This window comes from Miscanthus floridulus, chromosome 12 (genome assembly GCF_019320115.1).
Source record: "Miscanthus floridulus cultivar M001 chromosome 12, ASM1932011v1, whole genome shotgun sequence".
In the NCBI taxonomy this organism is placed as follows: Eukaryota; Viridiplantae; Streptophyta; class Magnoliopsida; order Poales; family Poaceae; genus Miscanthus; species Miscanthus floridulus.
The window spans coordinates 62,750,016-62,770,519 of record NC_089591.1 but is presented as its reverse complement, the minus strand read 5'-3'; the positions used below and the strand labels follow the sequence as shown (position 1 = coordinate 62,770,519).

The window sequence follows — 20,504 nt, the reverse complement described above, 5'->3', positions numbered from 1 at the left end:
GAAGGTGGAACCAATAACCATCGAACGTTAAAAGCTCCTGGACGGACAAGGGCGCCGCTGCGTTTCTTGCCCGAATGATGGGAGTTTGGTTCCACCTTGCCCGACGCCCTTAGGCCAGCTCTGCCTCGCTCGAGGGCTAAGGGCCAGACTCCACCTCGCCCGACGCCTTTGGGTCAGCTCCGCCTCACCTAAGCGCTAAGGGCTAGACTCCGCCTCGCCCGACGCCTTTGGGCCAGCTCCGCCTTGCCCGAGGGCTAAGGGCCAGACTCTGCCTCGCCCGAAGCCTTTGGGTCAGCTCCGCCTCACTCGAGGGCTAAGGGCTAGACTCCACCTCGCTCGACGCCCTTGGGCCAGCTCCGCCTCGCCCAAGGGCTAGGCTCGGCTCTGCCTCGCCTGAGGGCTAAGGGCCAGACTCCGCCTCGCCCGATGCCTTTGGGTCAGCTCCGCCTCGCTCGAGGGCTAAGGGCTAGACTCCGCCTCACCCGACCCCCGAGGGCTGGGCTCGGTCTCACTCGATGGATAAAAGCTAGGCTCCACCTCACCCGACGTCCAAGGACGGACCTCGCCTCGCCCGATGTCTGAAGACTAGTTTCGTCTCGCCTGACAACCTCTTCCCGCTCCCTCATGATGATAGGTATAGGGTAGGACAAGACGTTCGGGTCAACCGCGGCTTCGAGGACCATACCCTACGCCCCGGCAAGAAAAGTACTACCAGGGAATGACGGGATGGGTGCTTTAGACCCTTCCAGGCGTGGTAGAGCCTGAATAGTGTTGCGGGCGCGTGCTCTTCGCCCTACAGAGTTGTAGGCGCCGCCTTTAGTCCTCAGACATGGAACCCGACGTAGACATACGACAACCACTATGGTCCAGGAAAGGGCTCGCGCCCTCCACAATGACGGATGTGCTGTCGTCGCGCTGTGGTCTCAAGGGAGCGGCACCCGCTCCATGATCCCTCGGGCCCACCAGATCGGAGCACTCGCTTCGGCCTTCGGATGCCCTCTCCAATCGGAAGGCCTTGCCCACAGCGCTACTTCAAACCCTGATCCCGCGTCCCTCCAACGGGGCCTCATAGGAACTAGAAGGCGTGCGGAGCAAGGCTGGGCAAGACTCATAAGTCAAAACCACTATACCAGAGTCCATACCATGCGCAGAGCAGTACTCTGTAGCCACCCTGATATTCTACAGTAGCATCAACAGTATTGTAGGCGCTTACCATTATCTCGTACCCGCCGGAATGGACAACAAGGCTTGGAAGCATACGCACCATTTCCCTCTCACTTATAAGGCTGCCCCCTTCATCTATAAAAGGGGATGTGCTTCCTCCAACAAAGGGACTGACTTTTGACAACACAACACACATCACACACAGTCAAGCTGCTACCAGGCTCTTGGTAACCTTTCGACCCTTCCATCAGAGACTTGGGACTAGTTCCTCTCTCGATCATTTGTACCCCCTACTACGAACCATTTTTGGTGCTAATAATACGAGCAGCAACAGACTGGACATAGGGACATTCAGCCCGAACCAGTATAAATCTTGTGTCCTTTAGCACACCATCCGGGCCTAACGCGCATCAATATAAATTTACTTGCCGGTGCTTGTTCGAAACACCGACAACAATGTTTTTACATGTGGTACTTCTACTTTCTCTTGTTCTTGTGAGACTAACATTTTGATGGAAGAAGTTGATTGTGATCGATGGAGGCCAAATGATGAATCCACCTTACCAAGAAGCTCAACTCTCTATGCCACTCCTCATGTGGGTCTCATGGCAAAGAAAGAAAAGAATGTGACAAGTAAGAGTGAGAGTGAAAATGAAAGTGAGAGTGAGAGTGAGAGTGAAGATGAAAGCGGTGATGATGAGTTCTATCAACACTTGGCACGTCTAAGCAAGAAAGACAAGTTGATGGTGCTCAAACTCATAGAGAATATTCAAGAGTAAGAAGAAACACTTCACGACCAAGAGGAGTTTCTCATCAACAAAATCAAATGTTTGGAGAAGTTGACCAACAAGCACGAAAAGCTTAAGTGCTCTCATGCTAGTTTGGTTGAAAGGTATGAGAACTTGTCAATTGAGCAAACTTGTATTATTAACTCTCTATCTTGTGTTGACAAATTAGAAGATGAGAATTATGTGCTCAAGGACAAGGTGGAAAGGCTCACTAGCAAGAATGAGATCTTACAAGAAGATCATGATGAGCTTCTGTGCTCTCATGAGAAGCTTATGGATTCTCATCTCATGCTAGAAATTGCTCATGAGGTTGTGGTAACAACGGTAAAATCATACCAACCTCACACTCACAAATGCACATGTACACAAGTTTCATATATTTTATCATGTGCTAACAATTGTTGCTCCCAACCAAGCCAACCTTCCGTTGGGCATGTAATTGTAGAAATTTATGATGATTCCATTACAAAAGAAAATGAAGAGCTCAAGAAAGAAGTTAAGAGGTTAAAAAGGGACTTGATTCAATTAAAGAGAAAGTACAATGCTCAAACTTCTCAAGATAACCGTGAAGACATTGTGAAGAAGCTTGAGAAGGGATCAACCGAAGCATGCATTAAGCCCCATCAAGAAGGACACAAGTCCAACAGTGTCAAAGTCAAGGGGAAATTTTAAGAAGTGCAATCTGTCCAAAATACAACAGTTCAGCTTAAGGCTGTAGAGGTTCCAGGATGCGGCAGTGCCGCATCCCAGTGCGGTAGTGCCGCACCTGGACAGAACAGCAAAGCCCCCAAGGTCACCAAGGTGCAACTTCAACTAAAGAAGACTCTCATCACTTGCTTTAGGTGCAAGAAGGAGAGTCACCATGTAAGAGATTGCTCCTTGAAGAAAGAAGAAAAGGGCATGAGCAAGATCCAAGAGAAGAAGAATATGGCTGATGTCAAGTGCTCCAACATGGGACACAATGCCTCTATGTGTTTCAACAAGGTTGATGACTAAGTCACACTTCCAAAGAAGAAGACAAGAAGAAACAAGAGGAAGTGTTATAGTTGCAATGAGAAGGGACATGAAATTGGCTCATGTTCTAACAAGAAAAATGAAAGCCTTGTGTCATCAAGAAAGATGCTCATTAGCAAGGTAGCAAACAAGAAGCAAGATAAAAAGATGTCTTACAAGATCAAGCGCCGCATTTGCTACACTTGCCAAGGGAAAGGGACATCTAAGTATGGATTGTCCCATGGGTAATACTCCTAGGCTCAACTCATCAATTGATTCAAATTTGCTTAGGAGGCCCAAAATGACACTTGTGCTAGAAAGATGATTTGTTCACCACGTGTTATAAAAAATTAACCCTAATGTACGACTAAAAACTAAATATACTAATTAATCTAACCCTAACCATATCTAACTAAACTAACAAAATCTAAATAAACTAACTAAAAAACTGAAATCTAAATTTACAAAAAAAAACAAAAACTTACCTGCATAGAGCCGGGCGAGCAGGCGCCGCGCGGTAGGGTGGGGTGGGGGGGGCGGGGGGGGGGGGGCGGTCGGCGCCGGCCAACGCAGGGAGGCCGCCCGCGCGGCGGGGCGCGCGAGCAGCGGCGGCCAACGGCGCAACGGTGAGAGAGAGAGAGAGCAAGCACGAGCGAGAGGAGGAAGACACGCCGGCTAGATATTTTACGGAGCGATGATGCAAGCGTCCTGTGTCTCATGACTCGATCAGTTGGGCAGAATACCCAAGGCCTTGCCGTACTCGACATTGTCGTAGATCTCATCGAGGGTGTTGTGCTTGAACTGGAACCCTTCCCTCACCAGCTTCGCGGACAAAATGCAGGCCCTCGGCTTCTCCAGGAGCTGATCCTGATCGTAGGTGCTGAAACGCAGGAGCATACATGCTGTGTCACCTCACTCGCTCGCCATGACCAACTGATCGTACATATTGCGTCGCAGCACTAGTTAGCTATCTCTGGGCCGGTGCGAGATATATATCCTTACTGCAGATTCCGTTTCACATCGTACTGCGGGTATTTCTGTGTCAGGAAACGCGCGAGGTCGACGACGGTCGTGCTGTGGCTGCAGCAGTTGTACCTGCCCGCGGCGGTGGCCTCCTCGGCGACGAACAGCTCGGCTCGGCAGAGGTCGTCGATGTGGACCAGCGGCACCGATCCGGAGACCTGCGATCGAGTACTTTGAGCACGCCGAGCGATGCCTTGTCGTCTGAAATCAATCACGCGCGAGCGAAACTGACAGCTCGTGAGACATGCATGGAACGAAAGAACACGTTCTTCAATTCACCACATGCGTGCATGGCATCTTCGCGGATATCGATCTAATCAGTGGGCACCAGATAGAAGGGAGAGGCAGTGCAGGATGCTGGTGCGCGTGGTCGGCGCCGGCGCGGCTCCCACGGTGATGACGGGGCAGACGGTGACGAGGCTGACGCCATGCTCGTGAGCGAACCTAGACGCCGCCGGCGGGGCGGGCGAGCAGCGGCGGCCGACGGCGCAGCGTGCGAGCGCGAGCGAGAGGAGGAAGGCGCGCCGGGTGGATATTTGACGGACTATCGGCCAGCGGACAGCCGACAGGGTCTCATGGGCCGATATGACACTTTGCCGTACGAACCGGCCCATTACGTAGAGTTGTCGGCTCATGGAAGGCCGATAGGCCGCTGTACTCAAATGCACGTTGAAGAAGAATAGCCCGTCATGGTACGGGGTGCCGCTGGCGCCCACCATCACCACCCGGAGCAGGTCCATCCGGTCCTCGAACGCACACACGTAGATGGTGTCTGCGTATGCACGTCAGCACGTGCAAATTAGTTGCATTTACATATATACATATACGTGCATTTCTATATACTATTATAATATGTGTTTATTTGCCCGCACTTCAATTCATAGTTCGAAGGTGAATTGGTACATATGGATATGGTCATTAATCTCGGTCCGTCCTGTATTAGTAGAATCTATTTTACGCGTACCTGACAAGTTATTCTCCAAGATCTTCCATTCCTTTTGGACTCTTTTTGTCCACTTCCTTCCGACAGGAGTGCCCTGCAGTAGCCAATGCAAGTCAAATTGCAAGTTAATAAAGCACCAACTGGTTACTACCAGTAGTACACTAGTACAAGTTTAGCACACGCGACATGTATGTACTGGTTGGTTGGCTATATGGAACGAAGACAATATAAGATAATTTTATGTAATTTTTTGGCAAATAAAGTATACTCTAACTACAAATTTTGGTTCTCAGCGAAGGAGACAATGATGGGGTCATCTTGCAGAGCAGCGGGGTGGTCCTGGAGCAAGCCACGACCATTCGGGTGAGGGTGTAGCGGCCGCTGCTTGGCTGCAACTCCACGGTGGCCGACCAAAATGCAGAGTTGTACGCATAGATGTACTACCTATATATTATATATTATGCATATATATGCATTGCATCAACAGAAAAGGTCGTCATCACTAAAGATGCAGTCTTAGGTGAAAATTACATAATATATATCGACCGTCCGCCTTGGGAGGCGTCAGCTGAACCCTGATACTGGAGACCCCGGCCAATGGGTACTTTGTATTTTTTTTATTTTGACAAACAATTAATTTAAGAAAGAAAATTAGTAAAAATAAATTAATGGAGAGAAGGGTAGATTAGTAATAGCAGGAGCTTTAACGGAGAACCCTTTCTCTACAAAACAGAAACACAGAAAAAGTACATAAACTGCAAGATCACAAACAACTTACGGGTTCATGATGCCACTGGTCGGTCTGCAGTTTTATCAGGATCTCCCTTGAGCTTTGGGCGCTCTGGCAGCAGCGAGATCTCCCTTTTGTTCGTTTGAACTGCTTATCAGCTATGAAATAATGTTTTTCTCTCACCATAAATCATCATTAGCCAGCTTATCAGCCACAGAAACCATCTGCCGAATAGGACGTTGGTCGCTCCATCAGCAGTGAGGCGTATATACAGTGGACTCTTCTTGTAGGGTACACTATCTATGGTATTTCTGGGCCTTTCTCGGCCTTCATGTGCACCTCAAAATGTACCAAGTTACTGCAGTGCTTGTTGCAATGCTGCCATCTATCTTCAGTGGCCGCTCAAGCAACTCTCTGCTAGTACCAGCTAGAAAATTGATGTCCATGCACATGACGCACTACTGAAACTCGAAGACACTTTTCAGGGGGCAAAACCAAAGCAAACCAAACAGAGCAAACTACTGCCTGCAGGATTATTAATTACTATTAATATATCGGGAAAAAAAGATTTCGACGCAACCGGGGACGCTTCGACATCGCACGAGCCATTGAGAGTTGAGACAGAGCCCAGAAGGGATGGAACACCTTGCAACCACTACTTGGTGGATACTATAAAAAAGTGAGCACTGGCTGCTGTAAGCCAGATAATCACAAGGCGACACAACTTTCGGTGCTCCCACCCTGACGTGGTAGGCCGCGTAGGCGTGATCTGGACGCTGATCACTGATCAATAAGGGGTTCATGGCATCTAGACGCCAGACGGGGTTGAAATGTAAAGCCTCGTTTGGTTTCTGAAAGTGCCATGGATGTCTTTTTCTCTGTTGTGCGTTGCATGAAGATGCACTGGGCCACTGGCCAGCTGGAGCAATGTATATATTGGCCAAGTGGCCCATCACAGCGCACTTTGTTATTAACAGCCATGTGTGCAATCTATAGAGCAGGAATATCCTAGAGTCTCAGGTACCATTATTAGCATCGCGGCGGCGAAAGCTGCTTGTTTTTTTCCGTTCCTTTCTTGTAACTTTGTTTAGCAATTTGTCTTGTAATTGTTGGACTTGCTTTCTCCTACTCCCTCCGTCCCACAAAATATGTAATCCTGCGGTTTAAATCCGATCTCAAAATTCAAGTAATTCTATAGTTTAGGTTACCTTTTCAAATGGACCATACCAACAAAAAACATTGCACATTTGAAAAACCAACACATCCCGTGTTATACTTTGAAGGAACATTCTAGATTGCTTTTGAGTTCTAGCACATGAGAAAAATAATGTAGGAGGGGTACATGCTTAATTTCACACTTCCACTAAACTTGCCTTGAAAAATAAGATTTGCATGTTTTGTGGGACGGAGAGAGTACGATGCAACGACAGATCACCCGCACAGGTCGCATATAAAATACTAAAATAGTCCATTAGGATTACATGTTATTTCCATCCTACATATACTGATCGATCAGAGTGACACTTTTTAAATGATTTTTTAACTCCATCCAATTAAATGCGTGGAGACTTCTTTTTTCTAAATGTGGTATTATCCGAACGGCTTTGCCTGAGGAACTGGGGCGCACGCGATGGCGAACCAAAACGAACCAGACTGCTTTGGATGCGAGAGGTGATCAAGCGAACTGCCTGGGCGAGTGGCTGCCACCTTGCCGCCCGATTCCATAGTCTCTCTTGCACATGTGCAGGATATGCTGCTGCACTAGAGGCTCATATTTTATCCATGCCTCCATGCGGATTTCGTTCGGCATGAAAGTACTTTCCGTTACGGTGGGGGTTTTCGTTTTCCGGCCTGGATGCAATGAACCCAATACGGCCAGACGGGGCAGCCAACTTGGCGCCACACGTCCACGTCGACGATTCCGCAAATGATGCCCCTACAACTACTAGACACTGATGCCTGATACAGATGTGGATTTATCACGGAAATCTCATTCTTATCCCCACGAACAAAGTCTGAAACTCACGAGATTAGTACTACATGAATAATCCACGGAGCACATTGTACGTCGCATGACGCTTGTCGTACCTGTATAGAAATTAAAAGTCGTAATACAACAGAAAACACGAATTCCGGAGCCTGAATTAAAAAAAAAAAGGAGTCTGAAAAGTCTCAGCAGCAACTGAGCATGTGTCATGAAAAGGCTCCAGATTCAGTGTATGCTGCCACCACTGGCCAGTACGTGGCCAAACCCGTCCCCGTCCCCGTCCCCTGATTTGTGGGACGATGGTTTGGTGCAAAAGCAGGCTTGAAAGCGTTTTGTCGTCGTGCTCTCGTGGATCTAATCTAAAATCTAAAATAAGAAACCTGATGATGGGTGGACATGGATATGGAGCTAAGCTAGCACCTCGCTAACGCGGAAAGGCACGGAAAAGTCATTGGCTTGGCACGTTTCGCCCTCTCGTACGTGTACTGTGTACAGTGTACTCGCGGCTGCACGTGACACGATCGTGCGATGACGGCCTGTGTCACCGTGCCATTAGCCGTTCCAGTCTCGTCCTCACCCACGCAACAGAACTTTTTTTTTTTTGAGAATTCTTTATTTGACACCAGACAAATAACCTGTTTTTTTGACCCTAAAAAAAAAAGTACGTTCTCACATCGAGTTCAACTTTCATTCCTTACATTTCCTATTTGACACCGAGTTCAACTTTCATTCCTTATACGACACTCCGTTGGATTTTCTATCCGTGAACCGTTAATTGCCATGTGAAAAGACGATTTTGCCCCTGTGGGCCCCACCACCGTTCTCCCTCCTCTTCTCCCTCCTGTCCACGCCCGTATAAGCAGCACGAAGGCGGTGGAGAAGGCAGGCGCGTTGCGGCCCCCGCGCGGCCGTCCCCGCCGCTGCGGTCGGAGCCCCCTCCCTCCTCCGACGAGCCGCGCCACCCTCCTCCTCCGAGGAGAAGAGGGTGAGCTGTCGGCAGATCCGGCCGCCGAGGTGTGTCGCCACCGCCGACGACGGAGAAGAAGAAGCGACACGCCGCAGACAGGGCCAGCCACGGACCGGAGCCGCATGCGGGGAAGAGGAAGAGGCGACCACGCATGGCAAAGGGCTACGGCGGCGAGCAGCGCACACAGCATAGTGAGAGAGGAGCAGGGGCCCAGCAGCGGAGGCGTAGCGAGCCAGGTACCGGCTCCTCCCGATGACCATACCTGCGGCGGCGTAGGCGACCGTGCTGGGGGCTGCCGCTTTGGGGGGCCGGCCACGGCAGTGCACCGCATGCGCAGGGCCCAATGCGCTCGGGTCGCCCGTGCTAGGGTTGCCGCTCCGAAGGCCGACCGCGTCGAGGGCTTCCCTTGCGACGTCAGTGCGCCGCCCGAGAGGGGCCATGCCTGCGTCGGCGCGCCTCCCACGTGGGTGGCCACGTCGGGAGGGAGGAGAGAGAGAGAGAGAGATGCACGCACGGTAGGGGGAGGGGAGGCAGGATAGCAGCCACGGGCCCGCGGTTGCCGGCAACGGTGGGGTTCGGCCGCGCCGAAGAGCGGCGGTCGTGGGGGCCCGGCCGCTGCGCCGCTAGATCTGGAGGAAGAGGAGAGAGAGAGGAAAGAGGAAGGAAGGGGTGTGCTGCTTATACGGGCACGGACAGGGGGGAGAAAGGGAGGAGAGGAGGGAGAAGGGTGGTAGGGTCCACTGGGGCAAAATCGTCTTTTCACATGGCAGTTAACGGTTCATAAATGAAAAATCCAAAGGAGTGTCGTATAAGGAATGAAAGATGAACTCCGTGTCAAATACGGAACGGAAATTTTTTGAGGATCAAGAAAGAAACGAGTCATTTGTCTGGTGTCAAATAAGAAATTCTCTCTAATTTTTTCCACTCGATCCAGTTCCATCAAGCGTGGAAAATTTGATCACCAGATTATCGGAGAATCTACGGCGGAAACAGCGTAGAAGGATCGGAGCACATATAAATTACTAGACATGAACACATTAACACAATAATATATGATCACGGCGTCGATGGAGACGTCCATGGCTTCAGTTTCCCGCGCATAAATTATTGTATTATGGTCCCGTTCGTTTGTCTTATGAGCCACACTTTTTCAACGAAGAAATAGTATTTTTTTTCTCACTTCAAATTAATTAATAGTATTTTCAGCTTGTGTTTTTAGGGGAAAAAAACGAACAGCGCCTACGTATATTTCCGCTTTGAGGCGTTTGTTTGGTTTCGCACGCAAACGCGAGCGGAGGAGACTGCCAGAACTCCACGGCTTCCAGAGTCCAGACCCTCGCTGTCACGCTGATAAGAATAAGAAAATTTAATCGACGAATCGTGCGAGTCGCGCGCCCGCTGGGCTTTGCATTGGTCGCTGGACTCGGACGTCAGGTTGTGCAGTGCACCGGCCGCCCGGTCTACCGTCTACATCAAGCTGCAAAATTTTAAACTTGACCGGCTCACAGGGAATGAAGAAGGGAACCTTTCGCCGATCGATCCTCCTGCGCGCGGAGACGGAGGGGGAGAGCCATCACTATTCTACTCCATCGGCGACTCCGGACAACGGGGGCAAGGAAACGGTTTTGATGGGTGTGTGAAAAGGGCTTTGCAGAAAGGAGATCTCAGTTCCGTTGAGCAATGTATTTTGGATTAGGACGATAAAGTCAAATGGCTAATAATCGCTACAAAGATCAGCATGCATCATCTGATAGGCACTTTGAATATTAATCTAGAGTATCGAGGTAAACATTATTAGTACACTACCGTAAAGCTGAGCTGTGCCAAACGAGGTCATAACATGCATTCAGCTTAACCAATCGAGTTAACTTCGATTTTCCAGGTCAAGACGTCGATCCTACTCGTACATATATGGGCGCAGGCAGAGCGGAAAGCACCGAGCAGCTTCAGTCATCGAAGCTTTTCCGAGAGTCATGGCATGTGCCCGGCACTCTTTCTTCAACCGTCTTGGCCTTGTTGCGGAGAAGACGAGAAGGTCGTGTCTCAGCCTTCAGCCTCAGGCCAGCGAAAAGGTAAAACTACCGGTAGTAGCCGATGCTTTCGCCCCGTTGGCTTGCTTATAAGCTATATTTTTTTTCAATAAATAGTATTTTTCTCTTACAACAAATCAGTCAATGATACTTTTAGTGTTTATTAGTTAAGTAGATAGGACAATAAATAGTATTTTTCTCTTACAACAAATCAGTCAACGATACTTTTAGTGTTTATCAGTTAAGTGAATAGGGCATTTGGAGTGCAGCTGCAGGCAGTGAGAAGCTACAGGTAGAGGCGGGAGTGAAGTTAGGCATTGTTTAGTTCTTTTCTATAAGGTTTCCTCTCTATTCCATCGAATGATTCATATATATATATGGAGTATTAAATATACATTAAAAATAACTAATTATACAGTTTATGACTAATTTACGATACAAATCTTTTAAGTCTAGTTTATGATTTGACAACGTGGTGCTACAGTAACACATATGTTAATGCCGTATTAATTAGACTTAATAAATTCGTCTCGCGGATTACTGACGGATTCTGTAATTTATTTTTTTACTAGTATCCGAACACCCCATACGACACCCCCATATAACACCCGATGTGACACCCTAAAACTTTACATCCCAGATTTAAACAAGGCCTTAGTCTGCAGCACGCTGAAGTCTTTCGAAGTCCTGACGACTGTCCAAAGCCTACCTAAACAGTGCTGTTGTTGTCCGTCCTGTTCGCTTGAACTACTTCTCAACCAACGAACAATATTTTCTTCTCACACCAAATTAGAATAAACATCAGTATAAGTTAAATTTCAGCATAAGCGAATAGAGTAGTCGCCTCAAGCTTAAACAGATTGGGTCAAGAGGGTCCTTTGATTTCTCCCTAGTCCCATGACTATACCGCGCTACTATACACATCGGCGTGTACATGCGTAATATTATGTCGAGCCTGCAAGCCTGCTGAAGTCAATACGGGGCGTCCGTTCCAGATCGGACGAGAGTGACGGACTGACGGTGCACGAAGCATTGTGCCTGTACGAGCAGGCGGCTACTACTGCTATACGATCGCGGGCAGAGAGCCAGAGACAGCAGAAGCAATCGGCAGGAAGGAAGGAGCCGAGAAGCTGCCGCTGCCGTTGAGGCCGTGGACCATTGACGTCTCCCGCACGCACGACAAGGCAAGTCTTCGCTGCGCCCGTGACCCTCCTATCCTATCCCATGGTGGGCTGGGAATGGGCATCCTCCTCTTCTGGAGACCGGAGCCCAGACCAGCAGACGTGGGGTGGGGGTGGGGGTGGGGGTGGGCGTGGGTCCTGCGGCTCCGGACTAGTCCACGGTCAAAGTCCGTCTTGACCATTGACTGGTCTAACTCTCTGTGTCCTAGAGTATGCCCCCACCCCACCCCACCCCTAAAGCTCCTTTGTTTAACCAAACCAAACGAAAACCCGTGGACTTGTGGTGGGCAGTGACGGATGGTGCTTGGAACTGGAAACCACAAACCAGCAGCAGCCCGTGGCAGATTAGATTCGGTTCAGTATCGAGAGCTAGCGATGACATTGATGAATGAAACCCTGAAATTGGTTAGCATAACCGTCGTGATCAGCCTTGATAAGAAGTCTGAGCTTGCGGCGGTTTTATTCCGATTCAGACCTTATAAGCAGCTCCAAAGAATCACTACTGTCCAATGGGCAAATTTTTCTATGGACCTGATCACTATCCAACAAGCACCTCCAAAATTTTCTAAATGGACCTCGCCCTATAAGATTAATAAGAAACTAGCGTTCGTGCATGTGCCATTTCGTAATAAACTGATTAATCTAAAAAAATCGTAATAAACTGATATGATAGGTATATATGTGATATACGATTTGTGGTACTGCATACACCCGAAACGTTGTTACCAATCCGCGCATTCCCTCTGCACTCCACTATGTTAAATAGTAGGCGCGTCGCAATCAGAGGCTACAACAAGACCTCTGCACACACCATCTTTTCAAGGACTTCCACACACACACAGCTGATGTGTCCTCCGGAGTCGTGATCCGGAGGAAATCACGTGCTCCGCTGTTAAACAATTCTCGGACAGCAGCATGTTTGTGCGAGCAAAGCAAGACTCCCCATTGGCGCGACTCTGTACAAAGAAAGCTAGCTGGCTGGCAAAGCACGTCAAGGCCCTGAAAACTGCCAACGTTTCTAGAATGATGCACTACAGACTGTACTCGTACACCATGAGGGCATTACCAACGTGCGCGCACGTACGGTAGATACCAGGATGAGTGGATCAGATCATCCGCCTTTGGACGATCACGCTACGTTGATAGGTGTACGTATATACTGAGTATCCAGAACTAGAAGCTCAGCGGGTGAAAGAGGGCACGCTGCTGCCTCCGTTCAGCGTCCCTTTCGTTTGGGCTGATTTAGCTTATAAGCTGTAGCCGTGGCTGATTTAGTGTGAGAGAAAAATACTATTTATTGACTGATAAGTCATGGCTAAGCAAACAGGACGCAGAAGTCCGAGCTGGGCCCCACACAAAAGCTGCGGCCGTCTCTATCCTCTCGTGTTCTAGTGCAACCAGAAGACGGTCTAGAAGCAATGCACCACATGACTTCCACGCCATTTCTTCCTGCGACGGCAAAGCTTCAGGGCCACCGCACTGAATACAGATCCATCCACAGGTCTTGTCACGGCTCCGGTGTCGATTCCGCGCTCTTTTTACGGCGGAGGAATTTCCATGGAACAAAACGCCTCTCGTCTGGTACAAAAACACGAGAGAAATGCAGGTCCGGGGCTCAGGACTTGGTGTCACGAGATTATCTACAAAAGTCAGCTGCTTAAGAGACCCGATTCGAAGAGCTTTTCGTATAATAGTAAAAATCACCAAAAGACATGGGGAAAAAGAAGTGTCCCTTCTTGATCATCACCAGATCGCCGTGTGAATAAGCTCGAGACCCCGAGGCGGATATGCGCCCGGGCAGACCAGGGCAGGGCAGGGCAGGCGCTGGACCATCTAGAAAGCACCGAGCGGTGGCACGGGCCTACGGCGCCGCGGCACGCAGGCACGACCTGCGAGCCCGGTGCCGCCAACGCCACGACGGGACGACTCGAGATGAGCCCGGCCGCGAGCGATCCACCTCATCGCTGACGCCACCGGACTGCTAATCCGATCCTTCTTCTAATCTAACCAACGGCCGGGAGCGGAAAGCCAGCGGCCCTCCCCGTAAACTACTCGACTAGATAGATTGCAATCACTAGCACTAGCATTAGCGTCGCCTAACTGGGCCTCGACCGCTGCTTATTTTAATTTCTATTACTCTGAAAAACCCATTCCGTCACGTGGCTCCAGGTTAGGAAAGTTCAACGAACCGCGACGCCGGTGTGAACCCGCCTCCGCCTATATAAACCGGCCCCCGGCCCAGCCCTCGCCGTTCAACTCGATCACTTCTTCCATTCCCATTCGACACACACACAGCTCACTCCCTATTTCAGTTTCGTCATCAGCTCACAAACCAAACCGAGAGACAGAACTCGATTCCAGGATGCTGCTGAACCCGGCGTCGGAGGCGTTGGTGCTGGACACCATCCGGCAGCATCTCCTGGAGGAGCCAGCGGCGGCGCGGCCGGCCGACGAGAGCTTCGGGAGCCTGGTGGCGGACCGGTGGAGCGGCTCGCTCCCGTTCCGTACCGACGACGCCGATGACATGGTGGTGTTCGGGGCGCTGCAGGACGCCTTCGCCTACGGCTGGCTGCCCGACGGCTCCTTCGCGCACGTGAAGCCCGAGCCGGTGAGGTCCCCCGACGACTCGGCCTACTCCTACTCCTACGACGGCTCCTCCTGCTTCGGCGGCCTCCTCCTGGACCTGGCGGAGCCGCTGACGCCCAGCAGCGAGGGCGGCGAGGCGGCCGCCACGCCCAGGCGGGAGGAGGCCGCGGCAGCCGTGGCCAGGGGCAAGCACTACAGAGGCGTCAGGCAGCGCCCGTGGGGCAAGTTCGCGGCGGAGATCAGGGACCCCGCCAAGAACGGCGCGCGCGTCTGGCTCGGCACCTACGACACCGCCGAGGACGCCGCGCTCGCCTACGACCGCGCCGCCTACCGCATGCGCGGCTCGCGTGCTCTCCTCAACTTCCCGCTCCGCATCGGCTCCGAGATCGCAGCCGCGGCCACCGCCGGGGACAAGCGGCCGTCGCCGGAGCCCGCCACCTCCTCGGACTCCTTCTCGTCCTGTTCCTCCTCCACCTCCTCGTCTTCGACCGGCGGTTCGCCCAAGAGGCGGAAGCGAGGCGAGGCAGCGGCCGCCAACATGGCCATGGCGCTGGTGCCCCCGCCTTCCCAGCTTAACCGGCCGGCCCAGCCATGGTTCCCTGCCGCGCCGGTCGAGCAGGCGGCGATGGCACCGCGCGTGGAGCAGCTCGTCATCTAGCCCCGCGCCGATCAGTCAGAGCCAGCCAGCCACCGGGCACCGCGGCGAGGCAATGTGGCGTGCAACGAGGGATGATTCGCCAGCGAAGGCGGAGGAACAGGACAACAAGGCCCTGCGCTGCACTTGCGCGGTGCACGACGGGGCAGCGCAAATGCGACGGCGCGCGCGCGCGCATCCCGGTGACAGCTCCACCGGATGGAATGCGATAAGCTCGGGCGCAATTGGTTGGGGTCCGGACGAGCTCCGGATGCCGCTGTTGCTCCGTGCAACTCGCGCAAGTGGAAGAAGCTGTCTGTGTGTAATCAAGTGTCTTGTCTGCGAAACGAATTTTCGGTATATGCGTCGTCACTTGTCAGGGTGGTGTGCTGAGGCCTGACGAGGGCTTGTGCTGCTGATAAGTTTGGAAAACTGTACAAAAAAAAAAACGTAGGGAGACGATGAGATCAAGAACAATCCGCTTTGTTCGTTGGCACCACCAATGGGTGCGCCATCATCTGATAAATATCCAAGCGGCTAAACAGGCGCGCAAGTCAACAAAACAGCGAACTGAACTCACGACACGTCGGTCCTGTTCGTTTAGCTGAAATTTAGGTGACGTTGCTGCTCGTACTGATTTCTTGTTAAAAAATATATTATTCTTTCGCTGACAAGGACTGTCTGCTGAAGGACAAGATGGAAAACGAGGTTTCGTTTAGATTGCAAGTTTTTTTACTCTCTCTATTATATCAAATTTTTAGATATATACATAGAGTATTAAATATAGATAAAAAATAACTAATTATACAGTTTGATTCTAAATTACGAGACGAATCTTTTGAGCCTAGTTAGGTCATGATTGGACAATAATTGTCAAATATAAACGAAAGTGCTACAGTGTCAAATATTGATTTCTAACCTCAATCTAAATAAGTTCCGAAATCCCATGCCGAAATCGTAAATCACCCTCTGAAACCAAAATTGCAGAGCCGCACAGTCCTGCAGTAAACAAACGCTGACGTAGTAGGAAGGTGGGTTGCCCACGGCAACCAGCATGTTTGATTGGTCGGTGAACCTCGTAAACGATCGTAAATTTTTAGTTAAAATAGTATTTTTCTTTCACACCAAATCAATCAACAGTAATAATCCACGATTCAGCCATAATCCTCCAGCCCAGCCGAACAGGCTGAACATATCGAGAGGTGGTTAGCCCAGCTCCAGCTTGAAGATGTACACTGGATTTGGAGTGTGTTAGATAAAGCAAAACGAAAGGGCTTAACCATATGCGTGTTACTAATTTGAAATAGAAAACAAATCTGTCCGAGTGCCGACAGCTCGGTGGAGCAAGCGAAGCGAAGGCGTCAGCGTCGCCATCGTACTTTGCGGTGGTACCGGAGACGGCGAAAGGGAGAAAGACGCAGCAAGCCAAGCGATGAAAGAAGCGGGAGCCCTCGTCATTACTCCTAACAACGATAAAAATCTAAGGCCCCGTACGTGCTTATCCGCGACTTGTGTAATGCAAGGACTAAGAGCAAGGGCAATGTATATGGACTAGGTAATCCATAAAGATAAATCCGGTGTCAACGGACTATAGTTATGTATTTTACTATAACGTGTAGTCTATAGAGATGGGTCTCGCTTGGTATAAAAGAATATTAAAGAAATCAATCATCTCTTCCTAGGGGTAGCATGCCAGCAAGATGACAGGGAAAGATAAGAGAGGAAGAAAAAAATATTTTTCTATTGCTAATGGGTAGTCCATAAATATGTAGGTAGCTTTAGCTATAGACTATTTTATAGACTACTCACTCAATATTTTAGTCAGGCTATAGTAAATATTTAAATGTGTATGGACTGCCTCTAAACCACACTGTGGTTGCTCCTGGTGGGATAAACATGCGTCCGTCACTCGTCACAGAGGACTACAGGAGGATTGCCCTCACTGCTCCCAGGCAGTATCCACCACAGCGTTGTCGTGTTGCGCAACAGCTGGACTTGGGCCACGGGCCGAGGGAGTAGTATATGAGATGTTTTTTCTTCCTTTTTCCAACTTGTTGGGTATTCTGGGTGGAAAGGGGCAGCAAAAAGGGGAAAAGGTGTATATGATCCGCCTACTTGCCGGTCGACCAGTACGGCACCTGATTGAGTACAGGTCACAGGGGCAAAAGCAGGCCACTGTTTCATGAATAGTGAGTGGGTCATGAACTCATAATATGCTGTGCAGGAATTTTTATTAGCATGAAAAAGAGGTGCGGAAAGGAGAAGAGAGAGAGAAAGGCACGCTTAGTTTGGCATTTTGGTGTGGAAAGCGCTGTGCTTCGAATTTTTCCTTGCAAAAAAGGCGTGATTGGTTTAATTGGAGCGGAACTGTTCCCATCAAAGTATGGTATAGCAGCAAGCAAATGCAGCTGCACAGGGCAAGCTGCCAAAGGTGTGGCGGGGCACCAGCCACATAGGCTTGACGTGGAAACCATTGTCCTACGCAATAAGAATTTTATTTACTTACCATCGAACACAGACTTGGAGTGAAGCAAATTTGCAGCCAAAATCAGGCAGATCGATTTTGAGCTGTGCAAGAAACTGATCTACGTGTAAAAGCAAGCCAAAGCTGCACCGCTCCACCTGGTCCAGTAAGAACGGGACGGACAAAGGCTACGTTCGCTTCTTTTATAATCTGTCTTTTTCAGCTTATTTTTTTTATCCAAAACAATATTTTTCTCTCACAATAAATCAGCTGGAATAGTATTTTGGTTTGTTTTTTCAGCGAAACGAACCGGCCTCGAGTCGAAATTAGGAGCCCGACAAAAGCTCGGTGCTAGTAGTAGCTTTGGCTTCAGTGGTTCATCTCGAAAAGGAAGGCATAACCGGGTGACGGACCTATTGTGGCCACGCTAGCAACGGTTTGAACGGCTCCAAAACGTTGATTCCTGTCTCCCTTTCGCCTAGTATCCTAGTCAGAGCTTTTCAGTTTCCAAGGCCTCCTGACTTTACACGCCAGCATCGGAATCAGGCGATTAGTCCATGCCAAACACTTCAATTGCATCAAGAGACCAGAATCGCCTTTTTTTATAATAAGAAGAAAATGGAGCACATTAAACCCTTTGGTGTGAGGTGGATGGGCCGGCGCGCACACAAATTATTGCATGGGCCCAGACTGTTACAGGCCTGCTAACAGTGAGACACGGAATTGGCTTCAGAGACACCGAACACAAATGGAATAATTCGTAGCTGTAATCTTTGTTGTAGTATGATTTTATTTAGGTTTATGATTGTTAAATATAAACAAATCAATAAATAAGCTATGCATGATCTAATAAGTATGCAATTTTTACTACAGTTCAATCGTATAATAATTAGTCCACCATAAAAATTTCATCACAATTGGAGCTATGAATTATTCCAATTAATTACAGAAAAGCATAAATCTAAAGCCACAATAAATTTATACTAAAGCATACCACATTATATGTTCATTGTGTAGATTTACTCATGTGGAGTCCAACAAAATTGGATTTTCTATTTTATAATTTTCTATGATTTACTATGATTTTTTAAAGATTCAACCGTAATAAATAAAAAAGAAAAAAAACAAAACCGCCTTTAAACCTGTTTATAACAGGATTAGAGAAGTAAAATGAACGTTTTAAAAGTTGAGGGACGTGTTTTGTTAGGTTTTAAAGTTCAGTTGGGAAAAACGGAGTTTCACGAAAATTGAGAAAGATAACGTGGACTCTCCCCGTTACCTTCCGCAACCAACGGCCGATCCAACAGCAGGGAGTCCACAACCTCGTACATATCGCCGCGCGGAAGCGGCGCGACCGCGCAAGCCTTTGTCCTCGACATCCCCCACACAGGTGTCGTGCGGCTCCGGACACGAGTCCCGCATGCGTCCCACGCGGCCGCGCCAGGTCCCGCCTCCGCGCATCCCTAAGTCTATAAACTCCCTCTCTCCCTGGCCCTCGTCCACCTCACTCGTAGTCGTAGCATCAGTGGCAGCGGTAGTAGGCGCTCTGGGCAGTGTGCGCACGTGGTGCCTAGCTCGCTCTGCTAAGCTAGCTTGCCATGGCTGATCACCACCGGGGCGGGACGGGAGGTGGCAGGGGCTACGGCGACCAGCACCGCGGGGGCGGCATGCACGGCGAGGGGCATCAGCTGCAGCAGCAGCAGAAGCAGGGCGCCATGATGACGGCACTCAAGGCCGCGACGGCCGCGACCTTCGGCGGGTCGATGCTGGTGCTGTCCGGGCTTATCCTGGCCGGCACCGTGATCGCGCTCACGGTCGCCACCCCCGTGCTGGTGATCTTCAGCCCGGTGCTGGTGCCGGCCGCCATCGCGCTGGCGCTCATGGCGGCCGGGTTCGTCACCTCCGGCGGCCTCGGCGTCGCCGCGCTGTCCGTGTTCTCCTGGATGTACAAGTACCTGACGGGAAAGCACCCGCCGGGCGCCGACCAGCTGGACCACGACAAGGCGAGGCTGGCATCCAAGGCCCGTGACATCAAGGACGCAGCGCAGCACCGCGTCGACCAGGCGCAGGGGTCTTGAGATGCACGCGAGAGCGGACCGCGTGTCCTGCTCCTGGATACCGCCCGAGGGGTGGCGTACGGCGGCGGCGCGCGACCACCGCCGGCGCGGCATGGCTCTACGGTTGCTGCTGCTACGTACGTACGCTGCCGTAGAGTCTCAGTCGCCGTGCTAGCCCTAGCTAGTCGCTATGTGTTGTGCTTTATTTGTATGTGCATGTGTGTGTCTTGTTGGTACATGCAGTGTAGTATGCTGTATGCGTCTTTCTTGATCGGAGTGACGGATGTACTGCATGCTCGATGTCTAGTTTGGACGTCATGTTTATGATGATGAGAATAAAATGCAGTGTTCAAGCGAGATGCTACGGTTTCCCGGACTACCATGCGATTTGGAGATTGCTTTGGCTCTTTGCAACAATAACCTGTTTTTTTTTTTTTTTTTGAGCAACAACAATAACCTGGCTCGTGATACCATCGATCGGGATCGGTATGAAAAGAGGGCATGGGCTCACCTGACAAAGTGCTCTTGTGGGCTTGTGGCCATACATTCCTACATGAGGTCATGGCCTCACCTGACAAGTGCTCTCGTGGGCCTGGCCTGTGCCCATACATGAATATCGTGAGATCGTTTAGGGCTACCATGGGCTAACAACTGATTCAGCGCTAATGGCGCCAAAGTCTTAATATTATCCTTTAGCCAAAGGCTCAATTTGTTAGTTCACTAAGTTAATCCTTCAAACCCAGCTGATTAAGTCTTAACATTAGCCTTTAGCCAAAGCCTCATATTGTTAGTTCACTAAACTAGTCCTTCGAACCCAGTTCACTAAACTAGTCCTTCAGCTGACTAAACTAGTCCTTCAAACCCAGCTGACTAAACTAGTCCTTCAACTAAGTAAACTAGTCCTCCAAACTCGGCCAACAAGGGCTCAAGTTTAAGCTTTATATATAGTTGTTAGTT

At 50.1% G+C, this 20,504-nt stretch overlaps 2 protein-coding genes across 2 annotated transcripts; both read left to right on the top strand.

Annotated features, from left to right (window-relative positions):
- Positions 1-13,634: 13,634 nt before the first annotated feature.
- Positions 13,635-15,386, top strand: LOC136496670 (ethylene-responsive transcription factor 2-like). Its single transcript, XM_066492399.1, has one exon. It carries the CDS (start codon positions 14,169-14,171, stop codon positions 15,048-15,050), a length of 882 nt encoding a protein of 293 aa, XP_066348496.1. The 5' UTR covers positions 13,635-14,168; the 3' UTR covers positions 15,051-15,386.
- Positions 15,387-18,723: 3,337 nt separating this feature from the next.
- On the top strand, positions 18,724-19,702 carry LOC136498430 (oleosin Zm-I-like). The gene has a single exon (XM_066494367.1). It carries the CDS (start codon positions 19,089-19,091, stop codon positions 19,566-19,568), a length of 480 nt encoding a protein of 159 aa, XP_066350464.1. The 5' UTR covers positions 18,724-19,088; the 3' UTR covers positions 19,569-19,702.
- The last annotated feature ends 802 nt before the right edge of the window (positions 19,703-20,504 follow it).